General features: G+C 33.6%; 1 protein-coding gene across 2 annotated transcripts in view; it reads right to left on the bottom strand.

Annotated features, from left to right (window-relative positions):
* Positions 1-21,318: 21,318 nt before the first annotated feature.
* CDH9 (cadherin 9, type 2 (T1-cadherin)) overlaps positions 21,319-23,294 on the bottom strand; it is a 139,915-nt gene continuing 137,939 nt past the window's right edge. Inside the window, exon 14 of one of the 2 annotated variants that reach the window (XM_010839479.1) lies at positions 21,319-21,777. In XM_010839479.1, the coding sequence (XP_010837781.1) occupies positions 21,319-21,777 (459 nt within the window). Of the gene's footprint in view, positions 21,807-23,294 lie in introns of both variants that reach the window. The other variant, XM_010839477.1, reaches the window with a different exon arrangement.

Raw genomic sequence — 23,294 nt, 5'->3', positions numbered from 1 at the left:
CATCCATACATGACCACTGGAAAAACCATAGCCTTGACTAGACAGACCTTTGTTGGCAAAGTAATGTTTCTGCTTTTCAATATGCTATCTTGGTTGATCATAACTTTTCTTCCAAGGAGTAAGGGTCTTTTAATTTCATGGCTGCAATCACCATCTGCAGTGATTTTGGAGCCCCCCAAACTAAAGTCTGACACTGTTTCCACTGTTTCCCCATCTATTTCCCATGAAGGTATGGGACCAGATGCCATGATCTTCATTTTCTGAATGTTGAGCTTTAAGCCAACTTTTTCACTCTCCTCTTTCACTTTCATCAAGAGGCCTTTTAGTTCCTATTATCTTGTGGCAAATTTTTACAAGATAGAAATCGATCTCTTTATCATATGAAGTCTGAACTAGTATATTGATTTGTAATTTACACTTAAGCATACATTTCTAGTTTTACTGCATTAAATCCAGTGGAAAAAGCAGAGTATCATTCCAGAAGCTAACCACAGGAATCCTGCTCACATTCAAATGGTTCATGTCAGTAATATGGCCACACTTAACTGCAAGAGACACTGAAGTATGATAGTCATTGTTCATTACCATTTGCTAAGCAAAAGATTACTACATTGGAGGAAGACAGTAATAGATATTAGACAAAAAACAGTAGTTACAACCATATTTTACTACATTAATTTTAAAAAAGCAATTGCATTTGTATTATATACCATGGGTCTCCTTTCTTTAATATACCAACTAAATAAATAGAATAAAAGATCCATTGTTTATCAATTCTCAAATTTTTATATGGAATATTATGTCTTCCTCTTTATCTTTCATATTTTGAATCATAGTAACATGGTTCTACTGATACTATTTCATTGATTTGTTGTTGTTGTTCAGTCACTAAGTCCTACTCTTTGTGACCTCATGGACTACCATATGCCAGACTTCCCTGTCTTTTGCTATCTCCCTGAGATTGCTCAAATTTGTGGCACCAACAACTCGATGGACATGAGTTGGTGATGGACAGGGAGGCCTGGAGTGCTGCAATTCATGGGGTTGCAAAGAGTTGGACATGACTGAGTGACTGAACTGAACTGAACTGAACTGAGTCAGTGATATCATCCAACGATCTCATCCTTTGTTGCTCCCTTCTCCTCCTGTCTTCAGTCTTTCCCAACATCAGGGTCTTTTCCAATGAGTCAATTCTTCACATCAGGTGGGCAAAGTATTGGAGCTTCATCTTCAGCATCAGTCCTTCCAATGAATATTCATGGTTGATTTCTTTTAGGATTGACTGATTTGATTTCTTTGCTATTCAAGAGACTCTCAAGAGTCTTCTCCAGCACCACAGTTTGACAACATAAATTTTTCAGTACTCAGACATTTTATGGTCCTACTCTCACATTTGTGCATGACTACTAGAAAAACCATAGCTTTGACTATGCGGACCTCTCTCAGCAAAGTGACAGCTCTGCTTTTTAATACACTGTCTAAGTTTGTCAGAGCTTTTATTCACACTCATAATAACAAAACAAAATCTCCTGTTTCCAGCTATTGTTCCTCATAATCTTCCTATGTTATAGCTATATTGAGTACAGTTGTCAAGGTGACAAACAGAAAATGAATATAAGTTAGGCATTTGTTCATTGGCTGGTGTGTGTGTATGTGTGTGTGTCTGCATGTGTGCATGTTAGTGAGAGTATGTGTTGAGTAGGATACTAAAGCTGGATTTCCAAAAAGAATTTACAAGTATGTGGCATTTCATATAAATTGTATGAGGATTGCAGTGTCACTGAGAATAAAATTTAGTAAATGTCTGAAAGTTAAAATTGCTCCTAGTCTATATTTGGAGCATAATAAATAGATACTGTTAATTATATACTTTTCTATAAACTCAAAGAATTGAACTAAATTATTTAATAGTTCTATGTATTGGTCATAGTGAAGTGAGGCTGTAACAGAGAGATACAATAATTTAGTTACTCAAAATATAGCAATTTCTTTCTCTTTCATATTATAAATCAAGGTCAGTATTACAGTCAGTTGATAGTGCTGCCCCACAAAGGCATGGCACTTATTCTTTATAATCTCCAGCTCCATGAATTCTGGCTTATATATGAGGCTAGAATATCTTCATAATATAAATGTTAATATTTAACTTATTCAAGAATGGTTTCCATCTTTAGATTCCATTATTTTATTTATTCTTAATGAAGCAGGTTTTGGGGTTGACCACAGCAAGCAGTTTAGAAACTATGATAGCTAGCTGGTAAGCTTTCCCTGGGTTATTATACAGTGGCTACATCTGAAAAATTTAGGGATAAACTTACTGGAGAATAATTCCAACTTAATTATTTATTAACTGTGAGAACCAAAGCAAATTATCTAATTTGTGTCTGCTTACTTATACCAGAAATGCATGTCCTAGCTCAATGATAGATTGAATCAATTAATAGATTTAAAAAGCTGAAAAGAGTAGCAAAGCCATAGTCAATATTCAATAAGTATTATTGACTATATTGTCCACTAAAATAATAAACACCTTGAGGAAGGGTGACAAATAAGGTAAGGTGTCATCTTTTTTGTTTACTATTCTATCTCCAATGCCCAAAGTGGCTGGTATGGAGTAAGCATTAAGATATGTCTTGAGTTAGTAAGTTTTCAGGTATTACACTAAAATATCTTTCATCACTTATGTATTTGTGAACACAATGAATTCAAAACTTAAAATATGATTTAATCTAATTGTTATAGCATGAAATTTATAAGCTAACATAGTAGGATGAATTTAATTAGACTGCTGTATCTGCCATTCCTTATAGTTTTATAATGTGTGAGTCTCATTTATCTTACTAAGAAAATAGGATTAATACAAGCACATGTCTCAAATATTATCTGTAGGATCATATAATATGATATACCTAAAGTGTTTAAGATGATGCTTCAAAAATGATATAAACATTACTAGCAGTATTGTTACTAGTATCATTATGTACCATTGGGATCATCATTAGATGTGTAGGGGTTCTCTTTATGCTATAGTTGCTATGTTAACATTCACCCAGCCTACTTTATACTTACGTTGTTTTGTCTTTCATTAACTTTTAAAATGCTTGTTTCCTCAGTAGACATGTTTCATACCATTTTATATTCCATCTGCTCTCACTGGTATATAACTGCAATGAATGCCAACTGGTGATTCATCCTAGTGATTTAAAGAAACAATGTTCTTTAGATATAAAACCAAGTAAGTGTTTTGTCTGTGATGAATTACTCATGTCTTGCTTCCTTAAAAGTGATATTATTTAACAGGGCTGCCACTCAGTAACCTCTGAGAAATCTGGTCTCCTCCAAATATCCTCTTCATTTAAATGAATTATTTTTTGTCATCATTTTTTAGAATAGCAATACTTCTCTCAGGTTTTTGTTCACTTATCCTGTAAGAACAGTTGCTAGAAGTTTTCAAAGATTATTTTGCAGTTATTGTCTTTTTGTTGATTCTCTTGCTGACAAAGGATAAGTCAGTGAGTTTGACTTTATTATTATTATTTAGTATATCCTTTTAGTGGAGACAATCCTTTGGAAAGATCTGTGTCTGCCATTTAAGTTTCTCTGTACAAAATAATTTTGAATACCCTCTTAATTTTAAGAGATAAGGTTTTTCTAGTTTGTTCTACTCTTTGAGAACAAGGAACATTCATACCAAACATTTTCGTTCAGGTAACCGATAAACGTATGTAAACTAATTCTAGACTGTTGGTATGTACTATGTGCTAAAGATAAGCGAATGAGGATTTTATCTGTGTTCTCCTGTAACCTCCACAGTGGTGTAGTAGATGGCCATAGAAAAATAAAATGTAGCTAGTATATTCAAAGCTTATATGAAAAGGATCTAGTTTATTAAATTTTTAAAACCAAAAGGAAATATATACATCTCACCTAGGATATGAATTCAGTTTAATTTTGAACTTCATGAATATACCATATTTTTCTGTCTGTATTTTAAGACAGCCTATTACCAAGAAATACGAGTTGTTTATTTTAGATATATAGGATCATTCTCTCATATTTTCTACTGAAATGGTGCAATGATGAATAAAGTACTATATCGCACTAAATTATCAAAATACAATATTTTTTGAGAATATATTAACTTCAGACTCTAGGAATATAATAATCCTTACATTTGTTTTACAAATTTACTAATATCAGTGTTATTTTTAATTTTTTAGATGCCTCCAGGCTGTTCTCCATAGTGGCTGTATCAATTTATATTCCCACCAACAGTCCAAGAGGGATCCTTTTCACCACACCTTCTCTAACATTTATTGTTTGCAGATTTTATAATGATGGCTGTTCTGACAGGTGTGAGGTAATACCTCATTGTAGTTTTGATTTGCATTTACCTAATAATGGGCAAAATTCTCCATTCCAAGCTTCAACAGTACTTGAACCGAGAACTTTCAGATATTCAAGCTGGATTTAGAAAAGGCAGAAGAACCAGAGATCAAATTACCAACATATATTGAATCATAGAAAAAGCAAGAGAATTCCAGAAAAAGCATCTACTTCTGCTTCACTGACTACGCTAAAATCTTTGACTGGGTAGATCACGCAAACTGTAGAAAATTCTTCAAGAGATGGGAATAAAAGACTATCTTACCTGCCTCCTGAGAAACCTGGATGCAGTTCAAGAAGCAACAGTTAGTACTGGGCATGGAACAACAGACGGTTCCAAGTTGGGAAAAGACTACGTCAAGGGTGTATATTGTCAACCTGCTTATTTAACGTACATGCAGAGTACATCATGCAAAATGCCGAGTTGGATGAAATACAAGCCAGAATCAAGATTGTTGTGAGATATATCAGTGCAGATGACTCCCCACCCTTATGACAGAAACCAGAGTGGAACTAAATAGCATCTTGATGAAGGTGAAAAGGAGAGTGAAAAATCTGGCTTAAAACTCAACATTCAAAAAACTAAGATGATGACATCTGGTCCCATCACTTCATGGCAAATAAAAGGGGAAACAATGGAAACAGTGACAGAATTTATTTTAGGGGGGCTCCAAAATTACTGCAGATGATGACTGCAGCCATGAAATTAAAGGACACTTGCTCCTTGGAAGAAAACTGACTAATATGACTAACCCAGACATCATATTAAAAAGCAGAGGAATTAATTTGCTGACAAATGTCCATATAGTCAAAGCTATGTTTTTCTAGTAGTCATGTATGAATGTGAGATTTGAACTCTAAAGAAGGTTGAGTGCTGAAGAATTAATTCTTTTAAACTGTGGTGTTGGAGAAGACTCTTGATAGTCCCTTGGACTGAAAGGAGGTCAGGTAAGTCAATCATAAAAGGAAATCAATCCTGAATATTCATTGGAAGGACTGATGCTGAAGCTCCAATACTTTTGTCACCTGATGCAAAGAGCCGACTCATTAGAAAAGATCCTGCTGCTGGGAAAGATTGAAGGTAGCAGGAGAAGGGAATGATAGAGGAACAAGATTGTTCGATGGCATCACTGACTCAATGGACATGAGTTTGAGCAAGCTCCTGGAGATGGTAAAGGACATGGAAGCCTGGCATGCTGCAGTCCATGGGGTCACAAAGAGTTGATCATGACTGAGCAACTGAATAACAACAACAATAATGGACAATATTGAGCATCTTTTCCTGTGTTTGTTTGCCATCATATATATGCAGTGTATAAAATATAGATAGCTAGTGAGGAATCACTATCTATATATAGCTCTCCACTGTATATAGCATAGGGAGCTCAGCTCAGTTACTCTGTGATTACCTAAAGCAGTGAGATAGGAGGGTAGAAGGGAGGCTCAAGAAGGCGGGGATATATGTATACAGATAGCTGATTCACTTTGTTGTACAACAGAAACTAACACAAGTATTGTAAAGCAATATACTCCAATTAAACAAAATGTTATTGCTCTAACACTAAGATCTAATACTTCTAAAATGACTTTTTTTGGTGTAGAATTTTTTTTTGAGTATAGAATAATTACTTAATCGTAGTTGGAACTTAAGAGTGTTTTACAATGATAAGCTTCTATACATGTAGGATAATTCCTTTTTCTTAGATCTCTTTTATTATTCAGAATGTTATTATAACTGATATGGAAGTTTTTAATGCCATCCCAGACATATGGATATGCTCAGTAGCTCAATCGTGTCCAACTTTTTGTGGCCCTATGGACTGTAGCCCTCCATGTCTCCTCTGCCCATGGAATGTTCCAGGCAAGAATACTTGAGTGGGATGCGGTTTTTTATTCCAGAGATCTTCCTGACCCAGGGATCAAACCAGCATCTCTTGTCCCTCCTGCATTAGCAGTGGATTCTTTACCACTAATGCCACCTGGAAAGTCCCTTCCCAAACATATAGAATTGAAAATAAATTGCCAACTTTATTAGAAAAACTGAAATCATAAGATTAATATGGATTGACTATTCTGGTAATATGGTTTTTCAAAAATAATTTGAAATTGTCTTCTCTTCAGATTATCATTTGATTTATAACTTATATGACAATTTCTTTTAAACTCCCTGAAGCAAAGTACAATCTATTAAGTAATGCGTTCAGGTTGATAGGAGATAATCTGCCTTGGGTTATGACAATGCTCACCATGATTGGGTCCTTTGAAATGGGTTGACACATTCGGTATTCAGCTTGTGAAGAATCCCTTTAGGAGATTCGTGGGAGACCTGTTTAGGCCAATTGACTCAGTGACCTGCTGACTGAACAGCTACTAGGTGTGTATTGAACTAGTTTTTTTTTTTTTTTTCCTTTTTTTAAATTTAAATTTATTTATTTTAATTAGAGGCTAATTACTTTACAATATTGTATTGGTTTTGCCATATGTATGCGAGACAGCAAAAGAGACACAGATGAACAAGTTTTAGAGTAAAGCACTGTGTTAGAGTTTTCTGCCAGATGCTAGCAGAGAATTCTTATGGAATCTCAGAGTTAGAATGAGCATAACTATCTCTTCCAAGGACTGAACGTGTTTATATGGGTAACCCATGTCTGAATCTGCTCAATATTTGTGGGTAATGGGTATAAAGTGCTTATATTTCTAGATATTTAGGTTCCTTTGAAAACCTCTTTAACTTCTGCTAATTAATTTCAGTGGTGCCTTTCATCTCTAGCTTTCCAGGGCTGTCAGCATTACTTATTTTGCCAGTAATGATAATGTAAAATCTTTTGAAAGCAATGCAAAGAAGTGAATAAATCATATATTCTGGACCCAGAATGCATTTTGTTTGAATCCTCAATCTTATTCCTGTTAACCTCTGTGATTCTGAAAAAATAGGTCTCTGGATTTTGGTTTCCATAACTGAGGAACAGGGATAATAATAATCCCAATCTCATAATATTTTCAAGAGGAATAATTGCATACATAGACATAAAACAGCACAATGCCTAGCACATAAGTTTATCCAGGAAACATTGTTTTGTTTTGTTTTTTAAAATGTTTTAAAGGTATTTATTTCTTTGGTTACATCTGGTCTTAGGTGTGGCATGGGGGACATTTCATTTTGTTGAGGTATGAGGACTTCTCTCTAGTTGTAGCATACAGGGCTTCACTTGTGAAACAGGGGCTCTAGAATGTGGGCTCCATAGTTGTGGTGCATGGGCTTAACTGCCCTGCAACTTGTGAGATTTTAGTTCCCTGACAAGGGATCAAACCTGTGTCCCCTACATTGGAAGGCAGATGCTTAACCATTGGACCACCAGAGAAGTTCCTAGAATTTTATCTTGACCTATAAATAGGGAGGAAAGGAAAAGATAGGATAATGATAAGGCTTTAACTATTTCTATTACATTTTATTTATTTAAAATACAAAAAGAGAGCTGAAGAAATAAGTTCAAATATTAACTTCTGGTTAATCTTTTTTTTTTATTTTATTGCTTTTCTAACTTTTCATTTGTATTGGAATGTAGCAAGTTATTAGTTTATATGTATAGAGTGTCATTTATATTAGATGGAACTTGCACAAAGGTCTCATAATAGACCTTTTTTATTGTCTTTCCAGATGAATTTTCCAAATTTCTCTGATCTGCTGTATTGACCTGTTCTGTTTTTCATGATGCTAAAATCTAGTAGTGTGTGACTGCATCATTGAGCTTCCATGTCTTTTAGCTGCTGAGGGTTTAGCCAATGGAAAGCACCTGGAATAGCTAAGAGGGGAGCGATGCCAAAATATTGTCCCTTTCCTCTTGACATAGGTGTGGTAATAGACAAATTTCTCTACCCACAGGTACTGACTAGGAATGCTATTCTAAATTCTGTTCCTGTCACATTGTTTTCCTCCTTATTCTTTTTTGGAAATGGTAGAGGGTCTACTCATTGTCATTGGTCACTGGGTGCTTCATTCTCTCTTATCAGTTTTCTAATTACGTCCACTCTCACATATAACCACTTTCTTCAGTTAAACATATTTAGCATATCGGGTGTGACATCTTTTTTGATAAATTAGATATAAAAGGAGGACAAAAATGTGTCATTAAATATTAATACCTCTGTGATGCTAAGAGACTCGTAAAATGTCTTTACTCTTCAATCACCAAGCGCATACTCTTGATGTAGCTCTATGTGCTTAAGATTCCAGGGAAGCAGAGTGATGACATGAGATTTCAGAGGTTACAGAGGATCTTCTTTATGAAAAATTGATATTTTAGCTTGCCTCCTCAATGTGCAGGGTAGGAGATAAATTCTCCTTAGAGCCTCTGATATATTTTTTTTTAATATAATAAGCCACTCTAAAACTTAGCACTATCAAACAAAAGCATTTCATTTAGATCACTATTCCATGGGTTGCCAATCTGGCCTAAGTTCAGTGTGTGGGCGTTTTCATATAGGCCTTGATATCGTTTTCTGGACCTGGTCCCAATACTGGGATATTTGCTGGAATAGCTGGATGCTCTGTTCCTATGAGTGTGACCTCTTACCCTCCAGAAGGTGAGCCAGGCTTGTTCAAGCTGGGGAGGTGTAGTTCTCAGGGAGTAAGCAGAGCTCCAAGTTCTCCCTCTTGAGGTATAGGCTTGGAAGTTGTACTAATCCCTTCTTTTACATCTATTAGATTAAGTTGAAAGTCTAGTTTCAAGACATGGGGACACAGATGAAAACTCTGGTTTGAAAAGTTGTAGAGAATCAATGTCCAATTTTTTTTTTTCAGTCTATTATAGTCCTACCTCCCACAGTCAGATGAAGTGTTACTTCAAGAGAATCAAGTAAAATTCACACAAACAGGTTGGAGATATCTTTTAAAAAGACAATCTGGCTTCCTTCGACTCCTTCATTGGATGCTTTCTCAGCTTCTGAACAAGAGATTTGCTCTAGTTCTGTTGTCATCAAGGCAGAATAGAAAAAATGGGCCAGGAGACTTTTTAGGGAATATCCAACATGTATCTCCTGATTTTGAATGGTGAGCAAAATTCTGGAGGCTCTTTCTACTACTGCTTATATTTTTAAGGCTATGATACTGAAATAGCCCATGATGGTGGGAAAAGAACAAAGTTTGGGATAGCTATGCCTGTGGAAAAGATGGTGGCTGCCTCTCAGTTTCTCAATCCCACTGCCTTCCCCACTTTCTCCATGACCTTAACAGGGCAAAGAAGATTATCTCAGAATTTTTGAAATACCATATGAAGGAGCACAGAAAGCACAGAGAATTTGCTTGAATTGAAATGACTAATATCCTTAGAAAAGGAGATCATTAGATTTGTGAGTATGAAGACAGTTGGTCAAGTCACTAAACAATTCTAACATAATTGCCAGACAAGAAGATGATTTGATGATAAATTTTTTTTATGTTGTCTTGAGTTTTTTAATTCCTTTAGATGTGATATTAAACTTTTAATATTTAAAATTGTCTCAGCACAAAAATGTGACCATCATTGTCTTAGTGGGAATATATTTTGTATTAGACACAAAGTTATGGAGGTTTGAAGCCTATTGTTATGTGCTTGCTTCTAAAACACACGTGCATGATAAAGTCCATCTGGAACATCTACATCTTGGTGTAGTATGAATTTTAGTTAATGGTCTTAATAATAATTTTTGTAATGCTTATATTTTTAAAGTATTTGTTTTTATTTTCCCTTGAAACTCCATATGAGATGCTAATGTGAGTATGATAAAATGCGTAGTCTGATATATTCATATATATCAGATATATATGCTTATACTTTATCTCTTTGCCATTTGAAATTTTATAGTTGCTCCAAGGAAGTAAATTTCTAAGAAGTTTCACCAGGATTTTGATTCCAGAATTTATTTTGCCCCCTTATACTTGAAAGAATTATAATATATACACAAGCATATTCCTTTTCATTACATACATTTTCAGAGCTGAAGATTTCTCCTTTGGCTATGTATATTACTGAGTAAGCTAATGACGATAGACACTTAACAAATATAAAAAAAAAAGACATAGTAAAAAACATAATTTAAATAAGAGAAGCAAGGTAAACCAAGGGAAGGAAGCATGTTCTTTCTTATTTACTGTCTCCTTGCCTACTTATTTCTCTTCTGTCAATACACATTGATAGGCTTCATTTTCACAAAGAACATTTGTCTAGAAAGATGATGAATGCTGTAAGAGAACATGAGAACTTTTATATGAGCATCAGTTCAGGTCAGTCTCACAGTCATGTCTGACTCTTTGCGACCCCGTGGTCTGCAGCACGCCAGGCTTCCCTGTCCATCACATAATCTCAGAGCTTGTTCAAATCCATGTCCATTGAGTTGGTGAGGCCATCCAACCATCTTAACCTCTGTTGCCCCCTTCTTCTCCTGCTTTCAATCTTTCCCAGCATCAGGATCTTTTCCAATGAGTCAGTTCTTCTCATCAGGAGACCAAAGTATTGGAGTTTCAGCTTCAGCATATTATTACCTAAATTGTTGTCATCTTGGTTCTCTGTGGATTCGTACTTATTTTTCCAAAGTTGATTTTATTTTAATTGGGATTTGATTTTAAGTTAAAATATAATGAGGCAATTTCCCTTTCCTCATAATTGAAGCATAAGGATAAGCTTTCTCCCTTTTATCTCAAAACAGTATTCTAGTCTTAAAAAAAATTCTGAAAATAATTAACATTTGAGGTTAGCCACGTATTTTTTAGCTTGGGGCTTTTCTTTTTGATCACTTACATTTACTGCTTTTCTTCTTGGAACCTCATGTGAATCTGCAAAAAGAGCTTTTCCTTCAAAGAGGAGCAGAATTTTCTCATAATCTTAAATTCACATCCTTCATCCCAATTTACATAGATGTTTTGCCACATATGCAGAAATATATCAACAATAGATGCCTAAAATTAAGTACACATTTGCTTTTCTTCTGAAATAGTATTTATTTACAGGCTTCTATTGCCTGATGATGTGCATATTTATTCTTAAAAGGAAGATGAATAGAGTACTTAGAGAATAAATAGAATATATTTTTTGTTACGCTGCTGAAAATTGCAAATCACACTAATTAATTAATTTGTCATAAATGAACTCACAGCAAGAAGTTTAGCTCTATTAGTTTCAACTGAATTAGAGTCAGTTTTTAAATCAAAATTTTCGGGAATTCAGATCACTCTTCCATTTAACATAGATTTGCATTTAAATATCTTTCAACATTGTTTCTAAATTATTTGTTATTCAGTGAGAAAAACTGATGGTTATTGCACTAAAGTTTTAATGAATAAGGTTGAGAATACTTAATATAATTTTGGTGATAATAAGTATGAGTAGATTATTATCAACAAATGCAGAATATGATTTTTCACGATTGCTGGAAGGTTAAAGAATTCATTTTACAGACCATGAAATGGAAATAACTTCCCCAATATTTTATTAACTAATGCTTATATCTGTATAATCAACTCCATTTTTCAGAGCATGTCTCTTTTCTTAGTGACACTAGATTGACATTTCCATCTGTTCATTAGGTTAATTCAATAAATAATACCCAGGTAAGAACTAGATCATACGATGATTAGTTCTTGATAAGATGCCTTATTTCATTAAGCAAATACATCAACATCTCTGAAACTGGAACAAGTGTGAATCTGTTTGCTTCATTTTTTTTATAAGTTAGATAGTTTATTAGCATGATGGCATCGATACAGGAAAACAAGGGGATATTTAGAGAAGTCTAAGCTTCACAAATAGCTGTTCCCCATTGATTAGACAGTTGTACTTTAAAGTATGCTTTTTCCTATGAATATTTAAATCTGAGTATACAAACACACTCAGATAATATATGAGCAGTCCTCTACATTTTCTAAATATTCCATTATATAGATGCCAACAATGACTTGGAATCAATATGTGAGCTTCTGATAATTTAGCACAATATCATTTTAGCTTTACCCTTGGCAACATTTGGAACTTTGCATCAGTGGAAAGCTGTCTCAGCACTTGAGAAATATTTGGATTTAGACAGATTTAAAACATGCTGGGAATATGGGTGTAGGGAGTCCAGAAGGGAGGGCCACCAAGGGCTACCCTGGCTTACCTCTGTGATTTAGGTGACTACACATGGCAATAAAATAGATAAATGAAAACATATAATTTATCCAGCAACCAGAGAAAGAGGTATGTACCTAGTGTCAGCGTTACCCATTTTTCTTCTTTCATCCTAGTAGGAGGTACTTAAGTTTCAGATTGCCCTCTTTAGAATTAGTATGGCTAAAGGCAGAAATGATGTACAACAACCATTCCTGGAGTGGGATTTAATTGCTTCTAAGCCCCATATTTGGTTGTTCCACAGATTAACTCAGAGTGGTCTTTCAAATATTTCAAAGCATCATGTCGAAATTTAAAAGGTAAGGGCTCACTCTGACCTCAAATCCCTGATCTTTCATTGTGTTTTCTCTGCCCAAATCCTGTGTGTAAGGAAACAGAACAAACTTCCCACTGTTACCTGCCTTTAAGTTCCTTTTAACAGAAGATTCAAAATAAACTATTTTAGCTTTTAAGGAAAAATAGAACAGATATAAAATAATTCTATACACATTTCCATATTACTTACTGTCAAAGGCAAAGTAATAACAGAACTTACATAATTCTGCATGTTCTGATTGGAATTTCTCCCATCACATGTAATTTTCCCACTTGAGAAATGACCAGCAGAAATACTGTTCACATTTTCGCATCTTAGTTTTGCTCTCTGTGAGTTTTTGAACATTATCCTAGCATTTTGCTACCTTTAAATAATTAATGGAATATGTATTGACTTATTTAATTATTTTTATAAAGTAGAGATTATAATATATATTGTTATTTAATAGTAAACTTTCCAGTGATGAAAGTTTCAGTTGCTCCATCCGCCTATCCTTGATGTTCATGCCATTAAAGAATGATAATGAAGCACCAAGACTCACTATAATTGCAAAATAAATGTTTGTTGTATGTACTCTACTAAACTGTTTGTTTTATACTATAACAGACTATACATTTTTAATATTTTGCTTTAATATATCGCAGTTTTGTTTTACTTTGCTTTTGTCAGATTTACATGGCTTCAGTTTCAATATCATCATTATCTAGAATTTCTCTGTGTAATTTTAGACACCTCCCATGTTTCAAAACCTTAACAGACCACTTTGAATATATATATACACACACATATATATATATACACACACACATATATACTTATTACTCAGAATATTATTCAGACATAAAAATGAATAAAATCTTCCCAATTACAACAAATGGATGGACCTAGAGAGCATTAGGCTAAGTGAAATGTTGGAACAAGAAAGATAAATACTGTATAGTTTGACTTTTATGTGGAATCTAAAAAATGTAAAAACAAATGAATAAATATAACAGCACAGAGTCATAGATACAGAGAACAAAAAGGTCATTGCCAGAGGGGAGAGGTTTGACTTGGTGAGTAAAAACATAGTTGAGAGAGAATGAAGTACAAGTTTCCAGTTATAAAATAAATGAGTCATCGGTATAAAGTCTACAGTGTAGGGAATATAGTCAATAATTACATAATATTTTTGTTTGGTGATAGGTAATAGACTTATCATTTTTAAATATTGAATCATTATTTTGTGTTACAGAAACTAATATAGTGTTACAAGTCAATTATACTTCAAAAACAAAAAAATGAAGAGATCAGATTGTGATTATCAGAGGCAGGAGGTAGGAAATGTGGAATTGGATGGAAGAAATGGCAACCCACTCCAGTGTTCTTGCCTGGAGAATCTCAGGGACAGGGTAGCCTGGTGGGCTGCCATCTATGGGGTTGCACAGAGTCGGAACAAAACTGACGTGACTTAGCAGCAGCAGCAGCAGCAGTCAAAAAGTACAAATTTGTAATTATAAGATAAGTGCTCATGATACAATTTACAGTACAATAAATATAATTAACACTGCTGTACATTACATATAAGGGACCTTGTGCATGGCCAGGCCAGCACCAGAGCGAATGGAGAGTGAGGAGCAAGAAAGAAGTGACACCAATTTCTGGGGTCGCAAAGGGTGGGACACGATTGTGACTGAACAACAACAACATTACACATAAAAATTAAGGGACTAAATTTTAAGAATTCTCATATCAAAAAAGTGATTTTTTTTCTATTTCTTAAATTTTGTACCTATATAAGATGACAGATGTTCACTAAAATTATTGTGGTAATAATTTCATAAAGTATGCAAGTCAAATCAGTATTCTGCACATCTTAAATGTATACAGTACTGTATGTTAATTAATCTCAATAAAATTGGAAGAAAATATAATGGAACTATAATATAGATATAATTAAGCAATGCCATCACTAGGTAGATATATTGGCCAAATTACTTTAAATGTGCTGAGAAAGAGCAAGGAAAGCAAATTAACATGGCATATAAGAATCAGGACTTAACTGTGAAGAATATATCCTTGAATGACCAGTTTGATCAAGAGAGAGGGTACCTAGATACACTTAGTGCACAGGACAATTAATCCACCCCAGTGGAGTGGTTTAGTGACAGAAGGCGGAGAAGGCAATGGCATCCCACTCCAGTACTCTTGCCTGGAAAATCCCATGGATGGAGGAGCCTGGTGGGCTGCAGTCCACGGTGTCACTAGGAGTCGGACACGACTGAGCGACTTCACTTCCTCTTTTCACTTTCATGCATTGGAGAAGGAAATGGCAACCCACTCCAGTGTTCTTGCCTGGAGAATCCCAGGGACAGAGGAGCCTGGTGGGCGACCGTCTATGGGATCTCACAGAGTTGGACACGACTAAAGTGACTTAGCAGTAGCAGTAGCAGTGACAGAAGGAAAGATTTCTTCAAGGACTAAAGTTGGTCCCCTACTTTTTGTGCTTAAACTATTGACACAGAATTTGGAGTTAAACTAGCAATACAGACACACAGAAAACCAAGAAAAATAGCAAGGAAACTATAAATCATACAATACACCATTTTGAGTATATTGAAATAAATTACAGTGAAAACAGAAGCCATATTTTTGTGAAAGGATATTTATAATATATATTATTTAAAACTTATTGCTATCAAAATTATATATATATATAATTTTGATAGCATGAACTGGCAATTTCTGAAATGAACTGTTAATAAACATTAACTCACATAAACATTAGAGCAAGAATACTTAATTTCACCACTAAATTATTCAAGAAAATTTAGAGGAAATAATTGAAAGTATCTTGAGTTTTAAATGCTGGCAGTAATATGGTGATTTTTATTCATGCTTTCAACCTAAGTTAACTAGCAATATCCCATCAAACAACAGCAACAAAGAGTGCTAATCAGATGTTGGTGCATTGCTATTTTGAAAATACAGATTTAAATAATTTGTGTTTCTATTCCATATAAATTGCCTTCAAGTGGTATGGTATTTGTTCTTCAAAAATATTATTACTAAGTTTATACATATTTAAATCAGAGAATGTTTTCTTAGATTTAGTCAGTTACTTTCACCTTCACTGTACTACTGAGGTGCCAGGAAATAGTCATCTGAGAACAGTATAGTGATTAGGAGATTGCAAAAATAATTAAAACAGAAGAAGAGAAATGTATTTACTCCTTCTTTGCGTTGGCTTCTGTTTTGATTGGCACATTTGGTACTGATGGCCTAAAATCTAGTAAAATTTCACTACCAATTTCTTTGAGAAGCAAAGATCATTGCATGTAATTTTAGTTCATTGCAAAGCTTTTTAAAAGCAAAAGTGGAAAAATTATTAATTTTTTAAAAATAATTTTTAAAAGGTCTTTTCAAATAGTGACTGATGATGATCAAATGAAATTCAGTAAACAGTACTTAGATTTAAAACTCTAGACTATAATCAATATCATGTTGAAGGCATACACACTGTCATAAATTTAAGTATGATCATTTTTGTTTACATTTGTTTTATTTTAATCTTCTATGCATTTATATTATTTTATGCAATTAGATATCACATCTAAATACTGAGTCTGACATTCCCCATTTGTAAAATATTTGCTGCTTTCCAACAAAGTATAAGATACTAATCTAGACACATGGGATATTTTATTGAACATAATATATGAAATACCTTTATTACCCAAAGGTACCAGTCATTGCTGGAGGAGGTTATCAAGAGGATGTGACTGCTAGTTGACCTGCACACTGGACTGGGCAATTGGAGGCTCTACATATATTCTCCACCCTTGGAAAGCACCTTCCGCTCACCATCCCGCATCAAGATGCTGTCTTAAAAACACAGCTTTGAGAGTGTAAGATATGTTGATACCCTCTGGAGTGAATACATGACTAGACCCAGGTAAGTCTTCTATAGAAATGTCTAAGATTTTGGTGGGAGAGTGAGGAGATCTACTTATCTTACAACTGCAAAGGGAGATCTCATACATAAGATCCTTGGTTATTAAAACTGCCGCCTATTAATCTGGACTTGCTGCCTCTTTATTCAGTCTCTCCTTGTCTTATATGCTATGAACTAAAAAAATAATTCTAGTGGAAATGAGCAGACAACAATTAGATGACAAACAAATTGTGTATAATGTTTAATGATAGTATTTGCTGAGAAAATGTTGACTTTAACATAAGTGTGGAAAGAAGAAATGGGTTAGAAGGACTGCAGTTTTAAATACTAATAGATTGTTTAATAAGAGCTTCCCTCATAGCCCAGTCAGTGAAGAATCTGCCTGCAATGCAGAAGACCCCAGTTTGAGATTGTTTAATATAGTCCTCATCTAGAAAGTGGCATCTGACCACTTCAAGGAAGTTACTCTGTTAACTTCATCTATATCTGGGGAAAGATTGTTCTAAAAGAGTGATCAGTCAGTTCAAAGGGAAAGAGTTTAGCATTTTTAAGGCATAACAAGAAGCCCAGAAACTAAAGTGACATGAATTAGGGAAATAGAGAAGAATAAGATCAAAGAGATAACGTGGTTCTCAAATGATATATCATTTGGGAGGACTGACCCTCACTTTGAAGAGCAGTTGATAAATTTTGAATCAAGAGATGAGATGTTCACACTTACCTAATTGAAACAAATAAGCAAAAGTAAAAAGAAATGCAATCTATTTTCACTTTCAAAGTAGACAGCAGGAGCAAAACCACTTAGAAGCATATTGCAGTAGTCTAGGTAAAACTTTTGTTGTTGTTTAGTCATTTAGCCGTGTCTGACTCTTTGTGACCCCATGAACTGCAAGATATCAGTCTTCCTTTTCCTTCACTATTTCCCAGAGTTTGCTCAAACTCATGTTCATTGTGTCTAAAAGATAAGACTTTTATACCAGGATTTTATCAGGAAGTGTGACGGAAAGTCATTATATTTTAAGTAAATTTGAAGGTATATTCAATAGGATTTTATAAAATATTGAATATGAATGAAAGGGATGAAGGATCACTATAAGGTTTTGGCCTGGGCAAGTAGATGGATCAGTTGCCATCAACCTGCATAAAAGAGGTAGAGAATAGGACAGATTTAGGAGTGGAAACTATAAGTTAAAATATGGACATACCTCACTTAATTAAATGCACAAGTGGAAATTTACAATAGCTTTATATATATATATGTGTGTGTATATTTGGATTATAAAAGAAGAGTTGAAGATAAGTGGAAATTTGGAAATTTTCCACTTATATTTGTAATTATTGATACATCTATATCAAGATAGAGATATGTATTTTATCCATAGAAAAGAACATCAACATTTAAATAGAGGGGAAAAAAGGTTCAGGCTTGGTTTACTCCTAAATACAGAGGTAGAAAGAACGAAAAGAGTAAAGTATAAGAAAGCCCCAAATAATGAAGAATCTTGGGAGCCAATTGTGGTACTCTATCCAGAATAAAGGGAATAATCGACTGGGACCATTTCAACTCTGACTAAGGTAAGATGCTGTTACTTTTTTTTTTTCTTAATTATTAGCTTGTTTTTGTTGTTAATGATATTTTCTTTACTAAGCTTGATTTTTAAGCCATTGCATTCTATTTCCTTTGTCAGATAACAGGATTGAATGTGAAAGCATTCAGATTGTGTTAAAGTTCTAACAATGTAGATGGGTTCCCCTCAATGAAAAATATTCAGATATGAATATAGACAGATATTATATTTTTCTGAAAATTATTGAACATTAAAATAAAACAATGATTAAGCTTTATATTTGAAAAATGGTTATTCAAGCAGATTTTAATTTAATTCTACCTCAAGAGTAATCAATTATTTTTTTGAAAAGTAAGCACACGTTGTGTTAATTTTCTTCAAATAATACCAACTCCACCATCCAAGAGAATCAAGTAATGGAAACTAATATTATCAAATTTAATGTGTGCATTTAGTGAAATCAAATTAACCAAATTCAATAGGGTAAATATTATCAACATTTTCTTATAGAAGTTAGAAAATTTTTTACTTGTCGGTTTGGAAATTATAAAATTTGATCTGATTCTCAAAGGCATTATTTACACTGTAGGAGTTTTAGGGATTACTGGAAAATTGTAGTAAGAATTAGTATTACACAGACCCGGTAATTTCTTTGATTGAATCTGACCCTCTAATTTATAGCAGACACAATCATATGTCTATTTAAAATATGAAGTCTGTAGCTCTGTCTTTATAAAGACTCCAGTAAATTATCAGTGATTTTCAGATCAAGGAAAGGAAGAACCCTAAAACTGAATTCATTATTTAATTGCTGAAAAATGTAGTCAAATTAACAATTATTTGTAATAGAGCTTAAAAATTCAATATGTCTTTTCTATTATCATTATGGTTTTCTCACAGCAATTATAGATCACAACTCAAGCTTGGTTTATTGCGGTGTTCTTAGTATTTATAGCATGTAAAACCAGGCAGTGAATGTAACTGCCTATTCCTCTAGTTCTGCTCTCACATAATCTCTTCTCTTTGAAGCAGACGTTACTCAGACTGTAAGTATGGCTCTCCTTAGAATGTGTTTGCTTATTGTCACTTATCCTTCTAGTGATTATAGAATAAAGTGATTATGAGGCATTAATAGATATCAAATTCATTTTTTCTGACTACCTTAAGCCGCTTATATAATCCTCCTCAAATATTTGTCTGATTTATGATGGAAAATCTCTAGCAATAGGGAAAGGAATTATTTTTAAGTGAAAACTAATACTTTCTGAACTAAAAGCTTTCTGTTTTCTGGGCAATTCCAATGATAAGAAAATTTTCTCATATTATTTAAAGACCTAGTATATTTTTGTTTTCTTAGCATTAAATTAAATATTTAACACGTGTTAGCTATTGGTGGTAAAGTTATTGAAATAGTCTTTGTCTTTAAATATTTTCCAATATAGTAACATAATAGAATACATAAGGATCTGTTTATAATTTAAGTGTTAGCTGTTTTATAAGACTTGGTAACAGACTAGTCAAAGCCAAACTTTTATATAAATTCCACCTAGGAAACACCCTGTGCATGACATTTGCTCTTCAAAGGAGTAATACAAAAGAAAGAAAAGGGAAATTCATGACACAGAAACTGGGTATCATGTAATCTCCTCATGAAGGTTCTTCTAAACTAGGGCAAGTTTTCTGAGTTGCAGTCTTTCAAAATTTACAAATGATTATAACACACAAATTTCCCTCTCTATTTCCCATGCCTTAGGGTGTCCATATTCTGTTTTCTGGACAATCCCAATTATTAGCAAAATTTTACATTACTTAAGTTTTCTTATCTCCAATCTATATGTCACTCATTTTAAGATTTCCTCAAGTACAATGGCTTCCAACCTCCACAACAAAATTATCAGCCAAAAAACTCCAATAATTTATTAATACACATTTTAAATATTACCCATATAATTAATATATTCCGTGAATTATCTAATCATAAAAAGGAAAGTCAGAAATATAATTTCTCATTCTGAGAAATATACTATTGTTGAAGGAAGGTTTAGATTTTTTTAGGATCAACACATTACTGACACATACTTTACTCTCAGATAAAATTCACTGGTTGATCCCATAGGAAAAAAATGTACAAAAATTTAGTTAATTATTCACAGATATATTTATAATATTTTATATTCCAAATGTCTCACATCCTAATCAATGGGTAGACATCAGTGGCTAGATAAACACTTGTCCATATTTGAGAGCTGGAAGCAGAAAAATCACAATTTGTACCAAAGTTTTTTATAGTCCCATGATATTCTAGTTCTAAATTACATGCAACAATTTAGCTGCTTTTTCCCTGAGTAAATCATGTTTTATTTTTAAAGATGTTTAAAAAATGTTAAAAGCAATATCAGACATACTAATAGGAATCAAATAAAATGAAATTTATTTTTATAAAGACTATTTTATTTCATAAAAATACAAAAATATAAATATACATTTATAAAAATATGAATGAATTAACACAAAGACATTCTTCAACTAAATAAATATGGCAGTAATAGTCATTCCTATTTCTTTAGGGATATGTTTTTTTATATTAATTTACAAAGCAGTTGCACAATGTTTCATTTAATAGTAAAGGTGACTGCAAGTCAGTTAAGAAAACATTATTTATAAAGTTCTTATATCTAAGAGAAGGCACAAAAAGCCTTTTATGTATATTTTATTGATTATTGATGTGATATACTTTTCTTCAGAGATTGTTAGGCATAGAGGGTGAACTGGTTATTATTACTTTTTAAAATCTATGTCATTCGTATTCATTCACAGAAACTTACTGATTAAGCAAACTCTTACTAAGACAACACCTACGTATTGTTTGTAATTTTAACTTTTTAAACATTTCCTCCAAGGAAGAGAATGCAGGCCACTCCACCTAGTAGCAAAGAGAGTACTTCCACCGACATCCATGAAGTCATGCCATAATCAATCTCGGTCACTGTCGTCACCCCCATACATATCAGCAAGTTTTTTAAAACGAGGCCCCCAGTCGCTGAGGTAATCATAATCTTGGTTGCAATCTGCTGTAAGAGATTCCAGAGAACTGAGGGAATCCGCTATGGAATCATTCCCTTCATAGGCGTAAGTTGCCAGTGAATCATAAGGAGGTGCACTTGGATCTGAGTCATTTTCTTTTAGTCTTCGATGGATAAAATCTTGTACGTCAATATTTTCCCACAGAGGTACAGTCCTCCTTATCTGAAAAATTGTTTCAGGCATTACATCCCTTCTAAGTTTACTATCTTCTCTTGCTTCTGGATTCCTTAAAGTGCCGATGTCAAAAGCTTGGGTATCTTCTTCCCCACCGCCTTCATCGTTATAGGTCACGATGTTGTCCCGGACATCGTCTTTTGAAATTATCAGAGGTTCCTTTTTTCTTTGCCTCTTCAATGCAGCAAAAAGCACAACTAAAACTATTAACAAAAAAAAAAAACAACAAAAAACAAATATAACAAAGAGAGAGAAAATTGTGAGTTTCCCTAATTCAGGCTTAAATACAGCATGCTCCTATGTTTGTGACCTTGATGTGGTGAAAGAGGTGTTAAGTTCATTCGAATATAAAGACTAACTACCCTGTACAAATACAGCATGATTTAGGCCAAAAACTGGATGTACTATATTGATAAAACAAAACAAAACAAAAAAAGCAGATAATACAGTGCATTTTACTTGCTTTTGAGACTCAGTCTTCTATAGGGCTCAAGCATTGAAAAACTTTAATTATGGCTAATGCATTTAGCCAAATGAGTATATAATATCTGACTTTTCCTCAATGCACATTTGTCTCAAAATATTAAAATTTTAAAACTACAATCATTATTATTACAAGAGAAATTGAGCATAAATTTTATGTTTTCTTAATGACTCAAGGGGATATATGCAAAACATTCAAATGTATGCATATATATACATAAATGCCTTATATGCATATATGTGTCATGTGTATGTATATACATGTAAATATGACACAGGTAAGTATGTGTCATGTGTATTGTATATACATATGTATACACACATTATAGATATGTAAATGGCACCCCACTCCCATTACTCTTGCCTGCAAAATCCCATGGACAGAGGAGCCTGGAAGGCTGCAGTCCATGGGGTCGCTGAGGGTCCGACATGACTGAGCGACTTCATTTTCTCTTTTCACTTTCATGCATTGGAGAAGGAAATGGTAACCCACTCCAGTGTTCTTGCCTGGAGAATCCCACGGACAGAGGAGCCTGGTGGATGACCGTCTATGGGGTCGCACAGAGTCGGACACGACTGAAGTGACTTAGCATAGCATACACACACATATATCATGGTTTCATCCATTCCCGTTATTGACCTGGTTTTGAAAGCCTGCTTTAAATCTGAAATATAATTCTATATGCTACAATATTAAACTCAAACTTAAACTCATCCTTACCTTCTATTCATCTTACAGAAGTTATCTTGTTTCTAAGGACTTTCTTGACTTATACAGTTGTATTCAAGCTTCGAGGCTGATATGTAAATTGTGGCCCCTCTGCATACACTATGAACCCTCTCCACATATGATATGCCTTCTTATTTCTTTTATACTGTGAAATTTAAACTATTATGCATATATTTGACAACAAACATTTGCAAGATAAATACATTTATAAACTAAAAATTACATTTAAAAATGTAAGAAAGACTATTTGATTTCCAACAAAGTATGTTTTCCATTGAAAATGGATCAAGTCCATAATTTTATATATAAGAAAAGTTAAAATTATATAAAGAAAAATTTCCCAAAGCATACTTATACATTGTTGGGGAGAAATAAAAGAAAATTTTCTCTTACTTTAGGAAAGTAAAAAGTGTTTTTTGGTATTACTGATGTTTCACTGAAAAATAAGAAAAGTGTTGGCTCAAATTCTTTCATTTTT

The sequence above is a fragment of the Bison bison genome, unplaced genomic scaffold (genome assembly GCF_000754665.1).
Source record: "Bison bison bison isolate TAMUID 2011002044 unplaced genomic scaffold, Bison_UMD1.0 scf7180017864118, whole genome shotgun sequence".
Lineage (NCBI taxonomy): Eukaryota > Metazoa > Chordata > Mammalia > Artiodactyla > Bovidae > Bison > Bison bison.
This window is presented reverse-complemented; position numbering and strand designations above follow the sequence as displayed.